Genomic DNA, 18,423 nt, shown 5'->3' with positions numbered 1-18,423 from the left:
TGAATCCAGTCTTGTATAAGGGATACATTTTTAATGGGTCAGTCTGGAGCTTTAAATATGCTTCCCTGCCACCTGCCAGCTGTCCCTTCCTTACATTCCCCGTGGGAGAGTGCGAGGGGGTGAAGGCCGGCGGCAACAGCCCCTGGCTGGTCGGGGAAAGTCCACGGAACTCCTACGCTGCCCGGGGCCGTTGCACAACTTGTTTGCTCAGATCATCTGGTGCAAGTCCCTGCATTTTAAAGGCGAAAAAACTGGAACTCAAATGTTGGCGATTTAACTTCCTACCTCTCTTTCTTTTAAAAAGCACAACCTACAATTAAAAAAAAAAAAAGCCACCTTGCATGATAATCAGCATAGACAGCTATCATCCTGGAGTGGTTGGGGCTTTTAAGTGTCGCTCAGAAAAAAAGAGGGGGACCAACCACGGTATTCCAAGGCCCTTTTTGGACACTGCAACTCAGCTTTAAATTAGAAATACATTCGAAGGACTGACTTTAAAGACAGAAGAGCAACAAAGGAAGCTCTACGGGCCCGTCATCGGGTTAGAATTGCACAAAACTTAAGAAGTGATTTACGTGCTAAAAATAAGTCTAGGAGCCAGGGTTTCCATTTTAAAGACAGTTCTATTCCGACGACTGACGGGAATCAACAGGTTACCGGTCACTGGTGCGCGCGACTCCGCCGCCGCCGCCTTTGGCAAAACCCCGGAGCCGGGCTGCGCGCCGGCCGCCTCCGCCACGGGCCTCCCTGCCCCTCGGCCCCTCTCCCCTGCAGGGTGCCCATCCGGGCGGGGCCTGGGGCAGGTCCGCGGCCCAGGCCGCCGGTCACGTGCTGCGGAGGCGCGGGCCGGGCGGGGTATATAGGCCGGTCGCCCGCGCCCCCACTTGGAACGCCGCGCGGGACTCGCCGGATCGTGGTGTTTGCGCTGCTGTGGGTCGGTAGGTGCGCGCCCCGCTCCGTGCGCCGCGGGCTGGCGTGGGGTGGGGTGGGGGCCCGCGGGGCTCCAGGCTGGAACACGGTGGTCCCGGAGCCTGTCCGCCTCGCCGCCTCGGGGCGGTTTCCGGGTCGGGGCTGGGAAGGGGCGGTCTCCTGGGCCTGCGCTGTCCGCCTTTGCTGTCGGCCTTGGAGGCTCTTCTGCCCGCGGCTGCAGTGCGGGTAGAGCTTCTGGGCTTGGGTGCGGGGTAACAGTTTCCATTTGTCCCGCAAGTACATTACTGGAAAGGAAATGAGCTAGCAAATTCTGGGGTTCCAGCGACAGCGAGGCTGTGGATACTGGCGCCTGACTTGCGCCCTAAGAAGGGCTCTTACTCATTTCCTGTAGCACTGGGACCCTCGGCGGCCGGAGGGTGAGCTGCCCGGCTCTAAAGTGGCGGACAGCGGGCTGTGCAGGTTCTTCCTTCCCACTCTGCGGCTTAGCAGTGAGGCAGTTTTATGTGCGTGTATTCGGGTCGTTGGAGGCGCTAAATTTCCACTGAAAAGCCTCCTGGGATGTTTCTCGATTTCTCGGAGCTGTTGCGCTTAGTTTCCCCTAGACGAGTTGCAGTCCTTTCCCCAAGGAAGGAATAAATCCCCCCAAAGTGTTTCCACTTGATAGTCCTGTCAAAAATGTCTTCTACTTGAGAGATCTCTCTCTCTCTCTCTTTTTTTTTTTTTTTTACAGATTTTATTTTTAAGTAATCTCTACACCCAACATGGGGCTTGAACTCACAACCCCCAGATCAAGAGTCTCATGCTCTACCGACTGAGCCAGACAGGCGCCCCTCTCTTTAAATTTTATAATGTGGATTTTAACTTGGTTCCAATGTTTTTGTGAACAGATGTTCCTCTTTGAAAGGCGGTGGACAAATAAGACCAACATCTCAACAATGCAATGTCTTTGCTTTTATCCCCCTCAGACCCTCTTTTCTATTGGAACTTTACCCATAATTTCTGAAAGCTGGCCTCAGAACATGTTTGCCCAGGGCAGAGCTCGGAGCTAGAGGGTGGGGAGAAGTGCAGAAGGCTACCTCATCTTGAATTTTTCTCTTCTTGAAATTCTCATTTACTTGGGTGGGGAGTGAATCTGAGAGAGTCTTATCCTGGTGTCCTGAAATCAGTTTCTCTTCCACAGATTTCTTTCTCCAAGAATAAAAATGGCATCTGTTGCAGTTGATCCACAACCGGTATGAATTTTAAATACGGTTTCTTGATCCCTTTCCCTCCCTGTCTGTTTTGAAGGAGTTAACACTTGCCCTGCTTGGTTGCAGAGTGTGGTGACTCGGGTAGTCAACCTACCGTTGGTGAGCTCCACGTACAACCTCATGTCCTCGGCTTACATCAGTACGAAGGATCAGTATCCGTGCTTGAAGTCTGTGTGGGAGATGGCAGAGAAGGGTGTGAAGACCATCACTTCCATGGCTGTGACGAGTGCTCTGCCCATCATCCAGAAGCTGGAACCACAGAGTGAGTTCTGATTTTTTTTTTAAAGATTTATTTATTTATTTGACAGAGAGAGATAGCAGAGAGACACAGTGAGAGAGGGAACAAGCAGGGGGAGGGGGAGTGGGAGAGGGAGGAGGAGGCTTCCCACTGAGCAGGGAGCCCGATGTGGGGCTTGATCCCAGGACCCAGGGATCACAACCTGAGCTGAAGGCAGATGCTTAACGACTGAGCCATCCAGGCGCCCCTCATGACCTATTTTCAAAAGTAACCTCTTTGAGGGGCGCCTGGGTGGCTCAGTTGGTTAAGCGACTGCCTTCAGCTCAGGTCATGATCCTGGAGTCCCGGGATCGAGTCCCTGCTCATCAGGGGGAGTCTGCTTCTCCCTTTGACCCTTCCCCCTCCCATGCTCTCTCTTTCTCTCATTCTGTCTCTCAAAGTCTTAAAAAAAAAAGGAACATCTTTGAGATGTAATTAACACACCATACAGTTCACCCACTTAAAGTGTACTCAAGTATCTTTACAACTGATTTTAGAACCTTTTCATCACCTCAGAAAGGAACCTCCTACCAGTTTCTGTTTAAGATGATGAAAAAGTTCTGGAAATAATAGGGTGATAATTGCACATCATTGTGAATGAACTTAATGCCACTGAATTATGCATTTTATATACCTAGGAGTGGGATTGCTGAGTCCTCTAAGAACCATGTAAGCTTTTGAGGCACTGCCAGACTGTTTTCCAAAGCAGCTGCACCATTTTACATTCCCCCCAGCAGCGTATGAAGGGTCCCATGTCTTCATGTTATTAACTGCTTTTGAGTAAAGGTTTAAATCATTCCTCTAAATGGTTAGATCATGGACTTTCAGGACTATAAGGAACCTTTAGAGACTGGTTTTCCAACTCTGCTCCTTCCCAGATGAACTTGGTATTAGCGCTTGGGTCAGTCATCATTGGAAGGGAAGCTTAGACTAAAAACTGGGCTTGCTGGGCAGATCCAGGGTGCTGTTAGCATACTGTTCGCTGGTGACAAACCAAAATACGCTGCCACTTACGGGATTAAGTGTAGGTAGGGATTAAACTGGAGTGGAAATGCTAATTTTGAGAGTTTTCGGTTATCTCACTCCCGGAATGATGGTTCAGGTGAAGCCTGGCTTCTCTTGGCATTAACCTTAGATACGAGTTGATGAGGAAGAAGCTGCGTAGCCAGCTTCCTACCTGGCTTGTCACAGCCTCGCTGCTCCCTCCCACCCCCTTATTTCCCTGTCAGTAGAAGACAGTTGCCAGCAACCTGCTGCTGAGCTAGAAACACTAGGCAATGCATTGTGTAGTAAATGAAGATCAACATTCTTGCTATTCTTTAAGGCCAAAGGTTCAAGGTCTAATGTAGTATGTATTCATTCGTATCTGCACTTAACATTTTCCCCGTTTGTGATTCTTCTAGTTGCGGTTGCCAATACCTATGCTTGTAAGGGGCTAGACAGGATTGAGGAGAAACTGCCTATTCTGAATCAGCCAACAAACCAGGTGAGCTTGGGCAAAGTGCTAAGGCTTGCCACTGCACACGTCTTCATGTTCTGTTTGGCACAGGCTGTGCATATCATAAACAGGAACTATTCTCTCCTCCTGGACGTATTTTTGGAAAGGCCACTCCCTTGCTGAATTATCGTCAGGTTTTGTTTAAGACGCAGAGATGAACTAGCCACTTTTGGGCTATAATGCTTATGGTCTGATCTTTATTAATTTGTGGTTTTGCCTCTGTAGATGATATTGCTCTCACAAATAGCTGATTCCCATGTGGCATTAGAGAAATGTAGACGTGGTGTTTAGAATCTTTTCTCACTTGGTATCTGAGAGCACATCCAGTAGGAGGGAGAATAACCTCTCTGCCCCTGTGTTGGCCTTGTGGGGCTGTGTGCATCGGGCCAGCTGGGCATGGTACCTCTGTGTCTGCTCATAGGCATGCGTGAGCTACTCTCACTATAAGCATGTCAGCATGGAAAATGCCATTCTTTTCTGCAGTACTCCTTCTGCCTTATTAACACATTCACCTGGTTTAAAAAAATACTAAAATTTTTTTTTTTTTTTAAGATTTTATTTATTTATTTGAGACAGAGAGAATGAGAGAGACAGAGAGCACATGAGAGGGGGAAGGGTCAGAGGGAGAAGCAGGCTCCCCGCCGAGCAGGGAGCCCGATGCGGGACTCGATCCCGGGACTCCAGGATCATGACCTGAGCCGAAGGCAGTCGCTCAACCAACTGAGCCACCCAGGCGCCCCCTAAAACAAATTTTACATCATTTTACCTCATTTGCTCCTCCAACAACCCTTGAGTGGTGGCAGTTAGGGCAGATAAGCTGCTAAGGAAATTGAGGCTTATCAACTCTTAGTGACTCGCCTAAGACCTAAAGCTAGAGAGTGATAGGGCCAGATTGCTTCCTTAGCACTTCAGCGAGGCTGCCTTAGTTAATACTTAGCCTGTACTGCTCCTCAGCCAAGCAGTGTGTTTTTCTATTTGTAGGTTGTTGCCAATGCCAGAGGTGCTGTGACCGGGGCAAAAGATGCTGTGACAACTGCTGTGACCGGGGCTAAGGATTCCATGGCCAGCACCATCACTGGGGTGATGGACAAGACCAAAGGAGCGGTGACTGGCAGTGTGGAGAGGACCAAGACTGTGGTCAATGGCAGCATTAACACAGTCTTGGGAAGTCGGATGATGCAGCTGGTGAGCAACGGAGTAGAAAATGCGCTCACCAGATCAGAGTTGCTGGTGGACCAGTACCTCCCTCTCACGGAGAAAGAACTAGGTAATTGGGGGCGCCCGGGTGACTCAGTTGGTTAGGCGTCCGCCTTCGGCTCAGGTTGTGATCCCGGGGTCCTGGGATCCAGCCCCACACCAGGCTTCCTGCTGAGCAGCGGAGTCTGCTGCTCCCTCTCCCTCGTGATCTCGCTCTTGCTCACTCTCAAATAAGTAAATAAAATTTATATATATTTTTTAAAGAACTAGGTAATTGGATTTTTGTCTTGAACTAATGGTTTATATCTTAAAGCAGTCTTTTAAAACCGCTTCATTGAGATCTACTTCATATGCCATAAAAGTCACCTGTTTGATTCTGAGTTAGAGTTGCCCAGCCATCACCACAATCCAGTGGTGCAACGTTTCTGTCATGCCGGAAGACCCTTTGTGCCTGCCCGTAGTCAGTCTCCTTGTCCTTTCCTGGGCAACCACTAATCTTTCTATTCTGTAGACTTTCTCCGAAAGCAATCTTAAGTTTCACATTGAATTCTGCATAGTAAGTTTGGAAACCTTGGGGAGAAATGAACTCAGAGAAATTTTCTATAAATACATTGTCTTTAATGGGCTGCTTTACAGAAAATCGTTAAACATTCAGGGCCTACTGTGTGCCAAATCCTGTGTTGCCCAAGAAGCTCACTCTAACGGATTGAGACCTGTGTAGATAAAAATGTCAGATGCAGTGATATGTATGCATTGGGTGGGCAAGCCCAGCAGCAGGCAGGAGCTGTCTTGGGCAAATGAGAACATAATTCCTAGGTGGGTGGGTAGAATCGACCAGGTAAGATCCAGGTTAGAGGCCACGCCTCATCAGTTCTAGCTGGGATCCCTTATGTTTTTTTGTCCCTTTTTTCCCCTAATTTCAGAAAAAGAAGCAAAAAAAGTTGAAGGGTTTGATACAGTTCAGAAGCCAAGTTACTACGTTAGACTGGGATCCCTGTCTACCAAGCTCCGTGCACGTGCCTACCAGCAGGCTCTCAGCAGGGTTAAAGAAGCCAAGCAGAAAAGCCAAGAGACCATTTCTCAGCTCCATTCCACTGTTAATCTGGTGAGTAAAACTTCATTTAAAGGTAGCTAAAGTGAGTTCATTTATCTCAAGGGCTGAGAGTAAATGTAGTCATGAAATCCAAGAATTTTATTTTTTTAATTTTTTTAAGATGTATTTATTTTATTTTATTTATTTATTTTTTATATTAGTCACCATACAGTACATCATTGGTTTTTGATGTGGTGATCCACGATCCATTGTTTTCGTATAACACCCAATGCCCCACGCAGTACGTGCCCTCCTTAATACCCATCACCGGACTAACCAATCCCCCCTCCCCGCTCCCCTCTAAAACCTTGTTTGTTTCTCAGAGTCCGTAGTCTCTCATGGTTCGTCTCTCCCTCCAGTTCCCCCCCCCCATTTTTCCCTTCCTTCTCCTAATGTCCTCCATGCTATTCCTTGTGTTCCACAAATAAGTGAAACCATATGATAATTGACTTTCTCTGCTTGACTTATTTCACTTGGCATAATGTCCTCCAGTCCCATCCATGTTGATGTAAAAGTTGGGTATGCATCCTTTCGGATGGCTGAGTAATATTCCATTTTATATATGGACCACAACTTCTTTATCCATTCATCTGTTGAAGGGCATCTCGGCTCTTTCCACAGTTTGGCTGTTGTGGACAGAAATCCAAGAATTTTAATCTTTTTTTTTTTTAAAGATTTTATTTATTTATTTGAGAGAGAGAGAATGAGAGACAGAGAGCGTGAGAGGGAGGAGGGTCAGAGGGAGAAGCAGACTCCCTGCCGAGCAGGGAGCCCGATGCGGGACTCGATCCTGGGATTCCAGGATCATGACCTGAGCCGAAGGCAGTTGCTTAACCAACTGAGCCACCCAGGCGCCCCAAGAATTTTAATCTTAATGAAAAACCCAGTAGAGAAATGGGCAAAGAGTACATAAACAACTCACAGAAAAGCGAGTATAGATAGCTGAACCCTAGGAAGCAATGTTAGTCTCACTGTAAGGGGCCCAATTACAGATGTTTCTCTTGGCCTCTCACACTGGCAAAGCTTGATGGCTTAATGCTGTGGGTAACGAGGTAGGGAAAGAGGTATGCATGTACTTGTGCACTTCTGGGGGATACAGGGACAGTTCTGGGCAAATTACAAACACTTCTATGCCTTCAGCTGTTTTATTTTTGGAAATGTTTCCTATTGATACTTAAAGAAGTTCAGAGTTGCAAAACCCTATAAGCAATGCCTGTCAAGTAATAGGAAACTAAATTGCTACATCATAAAAGAGCTATTGTGTAGCCATTGAAGTTGCCAAGTTACAGAATAGTATGTATCGTACTGCCATTAGAAACTGGTTTCTTCTTGGAAAGACATAGCTGGCAACAGGGAAGAAGAGGTTTTAATTCCTTTTCCTTGTCATTTTATCTTCTGTGAATATACGTATTAAATTTGAGTTGCCTTACCTGTGCTAAACTGGAGGTAAATTTGGAGACTGTGGTTTAATAGTTAAATAGAGGCCGTAAAGAACTACCATTACTTGGCTGATATACAAAAAACAATAACAACATGGATAGCAGAGGTCTCTCCTTAAACTCTCATGGAAATTCTTGTTTTTTATATTACCTGATTGATGTCCTAGATCTGAGAACAGGCTAACTTGAATGTCTGACTGGTTTGTTCCTTTGTGTTATCTCATTGTGTTCTAGATTGAATTTGCCAGGAAGAATGTGCATAGTGCCAACCAGAAAATTCAAGGTGCTCAGGATAAGTTCTATCTCTCCTGGGTGGAGTGGAAGAGAAGCGTTGGCTATGATGATACAGATGAGTCCCACTGTGCTGAGGTAAGACGTTGGAGACAGAGTCCTCCCCTGTAGTTTCTGAGGATGTTCTTACCAAATTTTTCATTTCCATTTTCCCATTATTCCTCAGAATACTCTTCTCTATCAAAAGTTTGAACAGTACTGTGTACCCAGGTTAAGTGACAGAAAACCAAAACGTGCAGACACACGTGTTACCCGTATGTGTGGCAGTAATAACCTACAGACACACGTATTGCCCGTAACAATACTACTAAGTGAGAAACGTGGGCCTTGCCCTCCTACTGGCTACAGATCGGACTAACGGGGGATACAAGCATTTGTACTGCCTTTTGACAGCATCAATACAGTTGCCATGAGAATACATAGGAAAGGAACCCAACTCAGCCTTAGAGTAAGGATGGATGAGTCAGATGGCGTCCTGGGAGAGCTCCGTGCTAAGCTGAGATCTGCTGGGTAAATAAACTAGGTGAAAGGGCACTAACATTCCAGACAGAACAGTAGCATGCTGTGGTCTTAGAAGGTGGTTCTTTGGGTTCCAACAGCTAGTATGCGTATCCCTGAAAAGTGCGTAATACTGCTCTCCTCAGGGTTCTTAAGAGGATTTTTAAAAGTCAAAGAATCCATGTACGCAGTAGACACATAACCGGTTTACTGTAATTGAACTGATTTGTTAAACAGCACTGTTGGATCCACAGCTAATTTTTCAACTTGTTCTGTTTTTAGCACATTGAGTCACGTACTCTTGCTATTGCACGCAGCCTGACTCAGCAGCTCCAGACCACGTGCCACAGCCTGCTGTCCAATGTCCAGGGGTTACCACAGAACATCCAAGATCAGGCCAGTCACCTGGGGGTGATGGCTGGTGACATCTACTCAGTGTTCTGCAATGCTGCCTCCTTCAAGGAAGTGTCTGACGGCCTCCTCACTTCCAGCAAGGGGCAGCTGCAGAAAATGAAGGAGTCTTTAGATGATGTGATGGATTATCTTGTTAACAACACGCCTCTCAACTGGCTGGTAGGTCCCTTTTACCCGCAGCTGACCGAGTCTCAGAATGCTCAGGACCAAGGTGCACAGAAGGACACAAGCAGTCCGGAGGCCCAGCAGCCTGAGCACAGAACCCGTTAGAGCTGTCCTTGTTACCAGGACTGGGTGTGGCCAGCTGGAGGAGACTTTCTGTGATGTTGAAATTAACCTGCTAGACAACTCTGAATTGGGGAAGCAGCTAGCTAGAGAAAAGGTCCTCAGTTGTAGTCATTTCTAACTGGATTAAGAGCTTTACAGTGTTTGGCATTAGCAGATGAGCTCTGCTTTTTTCCTGGCTGGTAAGAAAAGAATGCTAGGTTGGTCAGAGCCTGGCCAGGACTCCCAGAAAGTTTCCCTGCATTTATGGTGTCATCCATTGTTACCACTGTTGCTGTTCGTTTGTCTTAAATAAAAAACAACTTCCTGTGGGCTGTGGTGTGGGCTGGTGTCTGCTCCCATTTGGTCCTGTCACCGGTTGGTCGCACAGAGCATGCCTGTACAATTTTTTTTTCATGAAGGAATGCGCCCTATGAATTCAATAAAATTCACTGCAGAATAGATCAACTTTATGCTGTGTGTTCCATGTGCTTTTGTGTGTTGCTTTCATAGAGCTGCTTGGCTTGCGTGACAGGGTTATTAATACACATAATGTGAATTCCAACCGGCCCTCTGGGGGATTTGGCAGAGCAATGCATTGGAAGGCTAGTGCGAAGAATGGAGCGTTTGATAACAGGTTTTCAACAAAATAAAGCTAATGTGCGTACAGGAATTTTTACGAGGTGGCAGTTACTGCCTTTATCTCTCTATTTTTTTTTTAATTTTTAAAAAAGATTCTATTTATTTGAGAGAGCACGAGCGGGGTGAGGGGCAGAGGGAGAAGCAGACTCCCCGCTGAGCAGGGAGCCCGATGCGGGACTTGATCCTGGGATCATGACCTGAGCCGAAGGCAGATGCTTAACTGACTGAGCCACCCAGGCGCCCTTTTTCTCTCTCCATTTACTCAACCTCTTGAGAGGGGGTTTTAAGCCAGTAGAAAGCTGCTCGTGGCCGACTGCCTTGCTGAATGGGAATCAAAGCTGAAAGGAAGCAAGTGATAACGTGATAGAACTCCTAACAAGTTTCCCGTAAAGGCAGCAGGCCTTTCTTGCTAAAGGGCTGTTGAAAGTTTGAGCCCTGAACTGCAACTAGCCAGTGTCCATTCTCAGCTGGACTTGACTTGCTGTGTTGCCACTTTGGGAGAAAGTCACACTAGTTGGTGAGATACCTTTAGAAGACCAGGTAAGAGTAATTAGAAAGACTGGACCCTCTGTAGGAAAAGCTTAACTTCCTCCCTAGGGTGAGTTCAGACTTCAGCCCCTCAATGTTGGTCAGCTCAGGAGGAAATTCCACAAATCTTATGACAAAACTGCAGTGTGCCGAACTGTTTGAAAAACAACTTAGAACTTGTAAAGTAGAGCTGCATGCTTCTAGCCATTCCTGCTAAATTAAGGTTAGCAAGGCTGCCCTTCGGCAGAACTGAAGTCTAAGATCTGTCCCCCCCTTTCTACCCAGGTTCCCCCCCTTCTCCCCAAGAAAACAAGCAGCATATAACTACACCTTTGATGTGAGACCTATCAAAGCTTATGAAGTTACAGAACTAAATTTTTGCCCTTTAACTCCAGGAATCCTCAGATGAATTGGAAGGGAGGGACTTAGATGCTTGAAGCCAGGGGGCATCTGGTTTCTGGGAAGGTGGACTGCCATGATTCGTGGGCTTCTAGGATGGAAGCTATCCATTCACACGCCTGTCTGCTCCCAGTAACTGGCATTTTCTAGAGCAACTGCCTCTTAACTTTACTATTCCTTAAAAATTTTTTTTAAATTTCTGAATCCAAGTTGAACATGACCTTGCCCCTCTGCCTCAAAACTGCAAGGCTTGTATCTTGTGCTTTATTTTAATTGGTTGGAAAATCACATACTCTAGGCTATACATACTTTCTTAATCCTGAACAAACTTCGGTTTCCCCATCGTAAAAGTTGTAGTGCCAACTGAATTGCTTAAGAAAATGAGACTGTTCTCAAAGCTATTCTTTATGAGCCAGACAGAATATAAAGACTACTCTTAGCTTCCAGAAGAACACCACTAGCCCTCATTTTTTTGTCACGAGCTATGTGCACTTGTGGTTTTGTCTGTCCTTGTGTCTTGAGTCTGTGCCTATGTGCATTCCATTCTGTTGTCAACATCAACATGTCTCAAAATCGTGTTCTTCTTACAGCTTTATTGTTGCATAAACTGGCAGTTTCGGTTTAACAGACTTTCTCCCAAGAACAATTTTTGTGAGGGAAAAAAGCTGACTAAACACAGTAACTATGGAGGGTTTTTAAACATTTGGCTGCATGAAGGCTGGCATGGCATGCTTGAGTGTTCAAAGATGATTTTTTCTTTCCATGCAATAATAATAGTAACATGGACTCTGGTTAGTTCTGGGTAAAAAAATCAAAGAACGGGCACCTGGGTGGCTCAGTCGTTAAGCGTCTGCCTTTGGCTCAGGTCATGATCCCAGGGTCCTGGGATCGAGTCCCACATCGGGCTCCCTGCTCGGCGGGAAGCCTGCTTCTCCCTCTCCCACTCCCCCTGCTTGTGTTCCTGCTTTCGCTATCTCTCTGTCAAATAAATAAATAAAATCTTAAAAAAAAAAAAAATCAAAGGAACATGGTGTACTAGCCATGAATCCCTTAGCCTTAGCTTTCTCATCTGTAATGTAAAATTAGTGATGCTTTCACAGATGGAAGTGAAGTGTTTGAGGATGGGATGTCTTTTTCTGTTTTGCACTTAGAGGCATGGGGACACCATCTGTGGGGCAGTGACATAAAGTATCTTTAACTTGCCAGTCCAGGTGTAAGCACATAATATCAGGTCAAGATTAGGGAAATAAATCCATTTTGATAAGGCATTAGCAGATACTGAAAAGCTAATGAAGTGAAAAAGAAAAAACTGAAATTTGGTCTATCTGAGCTATCCCTTTTATTTATTTGAGATAACGAGAGAGAGGGCATGAGTGGGGGGCAGAGGGAGAGGGAGAAGCAGGCCTCCCACCGAGCAAGGAGCCCGATGTAGGGCTCGATCCCAGGATCCCTGGGATCATGACCTGAGCCGAAGGCAGGCACTTAACTGACTGAGCCACCCAAACACCCCTGAGCTGTCCCTCTTAGAATACCATTTAGCTCATGGGGCTGGCTGGTGAAGGAGGAATACAGAGCAGGATAGATATTTGTGCATAAATCTTTATGAAGTCTAAATGATGCCTGGAAGAGTAGATGTGGGGGTGTGGAAAGGAGGGCCCCTTGCCAGCCTGATCTCCCCGGGCTCTCATGGACTTGGGACTGCACCAGCTCCATGAGTGACCTAGCATTGAGGTCTGCATGGATGATGGTCTTGTGAGATGTGTAGGTAGCTACATTAAAAAATTATTCAATTCAGTATTTGAGTTTCTAATAGTATAAAGTATGAACTCTGCCCCGAGGAGAATGGAAAGACCAGAAACTTTCCTCAAGAGATGTTTATAGTCTTAGGGGAAGCTTGTTGATGAATATTCAAGTAATATCCAGGTATAGAACACCACTTGTCCCTCACTCTGGCCCCCAGGCTGCTAATTTAAAGATTCCCTACCTTTATTACAAAATTAACCTGCAAAATACTACACTTCAGCATGAAGCAGTATAGGAATGGCAGGGCAACAATTTGGGTTTTCAGTTTTATTGACCAAAGCAAAAGAGAATGCTAACTTAGGGGATATTTCCTGTGTGTGGGGGGGGGGGGGGGGAGGCAGTTCTAATGTCTCCTAGAACTTAAAGTGAGGAAAGTAGTGGACAGTGTTGCTAACTGAGACTTTACAAAAATAATGAAGAGACTAACTGGTACCTTTATGTAGATAATGATGGAGAAATAGTTACCACTTCAATTATGTTTTCATTTCTCTTGGGTGTATCCATGAGAGTGGAATTGTGAGTGGGTCATATAGTCACTGTGTCTAATTGAGGAACTGCCAAACTGTTTTCCACAGTGGCTGCAGCATCTTACGTGCCTATCAGCAAGGTATGGGGATTCTGATTTCTCCACACCTTTACCAACACTTGGTGAAGCCAACCTTTTTTTATTTTTTAATTTTTTATTCTATTTATTTATTTGAGAGAGAGAGAGTGAGAGCAGGAGCAGGGTGAGGGGCAGAGGGAGGAGCAGAGTCCCCACCAAGCAGGGAGCCCGATATGGACTTGATCCCAGGACTCCAACCATTTAAATGAAAATTTAGCATTAAAAAGAGTAGATGTTGTTTTATCTACTCTACACAGGCTAGGGCACAGGAAAACTCAGGTGAGGAGGTAGCTCAGGTATCTATCAGACTGACTCCGTATATAAAATAGCCCTAGTGAACTGTCTGCATGGATAACCTCACATCAGGGATCGTTCTCCTGTCCTCTCTGTCTATGCCAGGGATTATCAACTGGAAAGATTGATAAAATGCAGATTCCTGGGTTCCACATCCAGAGAATCTGTTTACTACGTCTGGTGGTAGTACCAGGCATCTGCACTTTTTAAAAGCATCCCTTTTAAAAAAATAAATTAAAAACAAACAAAAAACAACCTAAAAGCATCTCTTAAAAAAAAAAAGCATCATCCCTAGTGATTCTACTGCAGGTGGTCTACTGACTACTCTTAAGAGAAGCAAAGGAAACAGGAAACTACTTTAACCTGAGACAAAAATAGGACTAGGGTTACCTATAGTCCCTTCTCTCCAAATAAGACCCTCAGTGTGGGTTCCATAAAGTGTCCTAAGACCTACTCTTGATTTACCTGCTCAAATGAATGGAATACACAGGAGCTAGCAATGACTAGTTGAATGGTGTGCAATGGATACCAAGAATCACTTTAATTTTGTTGGGATCACTGCCAACCTGCTTCCTATGCTGAGAGTTCTAGCCACTTCCACAGACTTGTTAGCTAAGGACAAAGCATCAGGGTACTTTCTAGAGGGTGTTTCTACAGCAGGGAAGGGGATGTGCACCAGGAGATAGTACTCACCTGAACCAAACTGTTCAAGTAAAGCAGAACCAAGATGCTCCTGGCTGTCTAGCTTGTAAGCACATCAACAAGCCGCCTATGCAATCTAGTATGGATGGTGAGATGTTTCTGCTAAATTAAACCCTCACCAGGGTTTACCGTACATATTTGGTGTTAGAACTAATCGTTACCTCTTGCATGATCCTTTCGTAGCCCTATATATAAAATTACTTTTAACTAACAATTTTCAGTTTTTATTTTCACTTCATTAGTACTTCAATACTTATTCTATTTCAAAATAAATCAATTTTCCCAATTTCTGTGTCATGTTTAATCAGCACTGCATGCTCACCTTTACCAGCAAGTTACATTCCCACAGATGATGTTTTTATTTATTTATTTTTTAAGATTTATTTATTAATTTTGAGAGAGAGGGAAAGCACATGCACAGGGTGGGGAGAGGGCGAGGGAGAATCTCTAACAGACTCCCTACTGAGCACCAAGCTGACCCCGGGCTCCATCCCAGGACCCCGAGATCATGACTTGAGCTGGAATCAAGAGTCAGACATTTAACTGACTCAGCCACCCAGGTGTGCCAATGTTTTTATTTCTGTAATAGTCTCACCTATCCAGGACCCCAGGCCACCAGTAGGCCACCTTGAGGCAAATTAGAAAATGGCACCTATCCTCAATATGTGTAGCGCCACCTTCTGGAAAGTTGTTATAGTAAATATGGGAATCAAAAGGTACACAGCAAAAGGTACACAGGGTCACAGGAATCCTAGCATGGTCACTTGGTTTTCTTGAAACGGATGTGTTGCTGGCTTCCTGTCCTTTCAGGGAGGGACTGTAGTTATCTCATTAATTTCATAGTAAGTATCTGATTCTGAGTTTGGCCTCTGTCCCTGAGGGGGCATTCTCTGTAAGAGACTCCTTACACTCCATCAATGGTCCAGACTACACTTGTTCATGTCAATGAAAAGGATTTATTTTATAGATGTGTGAAATGATTCTCTTGTGCCACATTTGTAAAAAACCTCGTGTAGATGGTCAGGTACAACCACGACATTTTCCGTTAAACTCACCTTGGAAACTTGGTGGACTGTGACTACCTCTTGGTTGCCCCACCCTCTATTTTATTCACAGCCACCAAGTAGGTTTTGCTGATAGCCAGGAACTTAATAGAAATTAGACACTCTGGATCATTCTGAATTTGTGGAAGGGGAATTATTCATATGGCTCTTCTTTTTTTTTTTTTTTTTAAAGATTTTATTTATTTATTTGACAGAGAGAGAGATAGCGAGAGCAGGAACACAAGCAGGGGGAGTGGGAGAGGGAGAAGCAGGCTTCCCGCCGAGCAGGGAGCCCGATGTGGGACTCAATCCCAGGACCCTGGGATCATGACCTGAGCCGAAGGCAGACGCTTAACGACTGAGCCACCCAGGCGCCCCATATGGCTCTTCTAAAGCATCTCAGGTACTAGAGGGATGATTTTTTTTTTTTTTTTTTTACGGTAGTGCTGAAAACTTTTCTCCTAAAATTTTGAGAGTGGGATCACCAAACTTCTGCAAAAAATTCTGCTTTAGGCCAACAGTTATCTAGCCTATAGGTGACTTTGGAGGGTGTGTGTGTGTGTGTGTGTTTGTGTTGGTCTTTAAGGAACTAATGAAAATCAAATCTACTGTTTCTTGAGCACATTTTACAAGTTAGGCTCATTCTACCTTCATTCTTCATCTGTAACCAAATGAATTAGGTATTTTCCTCATGTGAGAAGTAAGGAACAGGTTGAAAAGAGAGGTGGTAGGATGGGGATTTAGTTTGATGTCTACTGATGTCAAAGGGCAAGTATTTTTTCTGTTCTAGCACTTTTTTTTTTTTTAGGATTTTATTTATTTATTAGAGAGAGAGAGAGAGCACAAGCCGGGGGAGTGGCAGGCAGAGAGAGAAGCAGGCTTCCCGCTGAGCAGGGAGCCCGATGCGGGGCTCCATCTCAGGACCCTGGGAACATGACCTGAGCCGAAGGCAGCCATTTACCCGACTGAGCCCCCCAGGTGCCCCCCCTAGCACTCTCTGATAGGAGAAAGCTGCAGCTTGCCTCCTTGTTTGGGGACCCAAAATTTCTCTGCCTGAATCTTCTTGTGTTGTAGCTTCCTGTTCTATTGCATTTTATTTGTTAAAAACAAATAAAATGATATTTAATGTTAAAACATACAATTAGTAGAGATAGTTCAGAAGAGAGAAAGTCAGGCATATCTTTTAACTAATAAGGCTAAACTTGCAATAGTTGGCTTGTCTGGCTGATGTTCTGAATGAATTTGTAAAAGCATTATTGGCTTTTGTGGATGTCAGGTTGCATTGAATATTTGCAAAGTCAACATCCATAAATAGCTAGAATGCAGTTAGATCTGCCCAAACTGAGAGCCTCAGGAACAAATGGTAGAAGTTTGTACTCAGACGAGACATTTCTCTGAGCACCTAAGTTCGTAGGGAAAAGTACAATAAACAAGATTCCCTCTTATTGTCTGTTTTTCCTCTTGTTTTGTTTTTACTATTTAATTGTGAGATATACACCACATCACAGTTACCATTTTAGCCATTCTTAAGCATACAATTCCATGGCATTAGGTACCTTCACCATGTTGTGCCATCATTACCACTTAACGTTTCTAGAACTTAATCGTACCAAGCATAACTCTTACCTATTAAACAATGACTCCTCATTCCTTCCCCTCTGTCTCTGTTTTGATGCATTTTTGTTGTTATTTTGCCTCTTTTAGGGGATTAGCTAACCTTTTTCTCTGCTGTCAAGCTTCCAGCCTTTAGTAATTTATTAGACCTCACTAATTTTCTGCTTCTAATCTGCTGTTGGCTAGGAAACATCACTTAGCTTATCAGATTTTCAGGTAAAGGAAGAGTTAATAGAACTTCTTATCCCTGAAAGCCTTGCCTCTGCAGAGAATACTAGGACTCTGTGATGGCTACTTCAACTATTAAAATACCTTTTCCTTCCTCAGTTCCTAGACATTTCCCAAAGGTTTTATGTTTGTAAGTCAGACTTAAAAGAACAGTGGAGCATTACTGTTTTTAATAGAATAGTAGATTAATAGATGAATAACCAGAAAGGCTTGATATTTTGTATTTTCAAAAAAGCTTTCAGGGGCGCCTGGGGGGCTCAGTCGTTAAGTGTCCGACTTCGGCTTGGGTCATGGTCCCAGGGTCTGGGATGGAGCCCTGCATCGGGCTCCCTGCTCCGCAGGAAGCCTGATTCTCCCTCCCCCACTCCCCCTGCTCGTGTTCCCTCTCTCACTGTGTCTCTCTCTGTCAAAATAAATAAATAAAATCTTTAAAAAAAAGCGCTTTCATTTGGTAGGTTCCACACTAGTTAGTTTCCTTTCAAAGAGAAGTTTCCCCAGTGCTTTTATAGTATGAGTGAATTGTGGGAATAAGACTATAAACACCTTGTCAGAAAGCACGTCTATGGAGAAAGTAAGGTTCATTCACATGCAGTCGTGTCTCCATGAGCTGGACCTGACAGCGCACTTCATTAGTGTTTGCTTTAATATCCAAGATTCTTCTTTTTCAGGCATTTGATTTCACTGCCATAGACTTGACATCTGAGACTGATGAAATTCCAGATATTATAGCTTTGGAAGAAGAGGATGGATCATCAGATCACTCACATGCTAATGGCCCTGAGTCCTCTCAGGGCAAAACGCTGAATAACTAACAGGAAAATACTCCTTTTGGCTGAATACACAATTCGTGTCACATTAAACTTCATGCTTGCTCATGTGTTTATTCCTGAGGCTTTGGGGATTAATCTCTTGTGGGTTACAACCTTTTTTTTTTTTTTTTTGGCTACTTGGTCTTAATTGTAATGAAACTCCTATTGGTCTAAACTTTTGTAAGAGATCCTAGTCCTGCAGCATATGTAATTTCATGTAATTCTTCAAAATTTAATCATTGAAATGCCTATAATAAAAATTATGCTGTATAATCTTGAATCAGAATGATTTTTTTTTTTTTTTAATACTGATGTAGTGGACACTTTTGTTTTTATTTTTGGCCTCCCAGGATGGGGGTGTCTCAGTAGGTCTGCAGGTTAGGGTTTTTTTGTTTGTTTGTTTCTTCTAGTCTAGGGGTGGGCATCTGATTGAAAATAGGTCAACTAGGAGAAGTATATCACAATGAGTAAAGACTGTGGGTTCTAATCTTGGCTCTGCCACTTACTAGTTGTGTGACTTTAAACAAGTTACTTAATTTCCTTGTACCTCTACTTCCTCATCTGTAAAATGGGTATAATAGTAGGGTTTGTTATGAAGAATAAACA

At 44.5% G+C, this 18,423-nt stretch overlaps 1 protein-coding gene across 3 annotated transcripts; it reads left to right on the top strand.

Moving 5' to 3' along the window:
* The first annotated feature begins 781 nt into the window (after nt 1-781).
* Nucleotides 782-17,868, top strand: PLIN2 (perilipin 2). Of its 3 annotated transcripts, none has more exons than XM_021682455.2 (9): nt 782-942; nt 2,111-2,162; nt 2,247-2,442; nt 3,861-3,943; nt 4,937-5,222; nt 6,076-6,257; nt 7,919-8,053; nt 8,756-9,046; nt 17,677-17,868. In XM_021682455.2, exons 2-9 carry the CDS (start codon nt 2,133-2,135, stop codon nt 17,818-17,820), a joined length of 1,347 nt encoding a protein of 448 aa, XP_021538130.1. In that variant the 5' UTR covers nt 782-942; nt 2,111-2,132; the 3' UTR covers nt 17,821-17,868. The 3 variants fall into 3 exon arrangements, with proteins under 3 accessions (XP_021538130.1, XP_021538129.1, XP_021538131.1); XM_021682454.2 differs by having other exon boundaries at nt 783-938; XM_021682456.2 differs by lacking the exon at nt 17,677-17,868 and having other exon boundaries at nt 786-938; nt 8,756-9,619.
* The last annotated feature ends 555 nt before the right edge of the window (nt 17,869-18,423 follow it).

This window comes from Neomonachus schauinslandi, chromosome 13 (genome assembly GCF_002201575.2).
Source record: "Neomonachus schauinslandi chromosome 13, ASM220157v2, whole genome shotgun sequence".
In the NCBI taxonomy this organism is placed as follows: Eukaryota; Metazoa; Chordata; class Mammalia; order Carnivora; family Phocidae; genus Neomonachus; species Neomonachus schauinslandi.
Note: the sequence above shows the minus strand (reverse complement) of the source record. Positions and strands in the feature narration are given on the sequence as shown.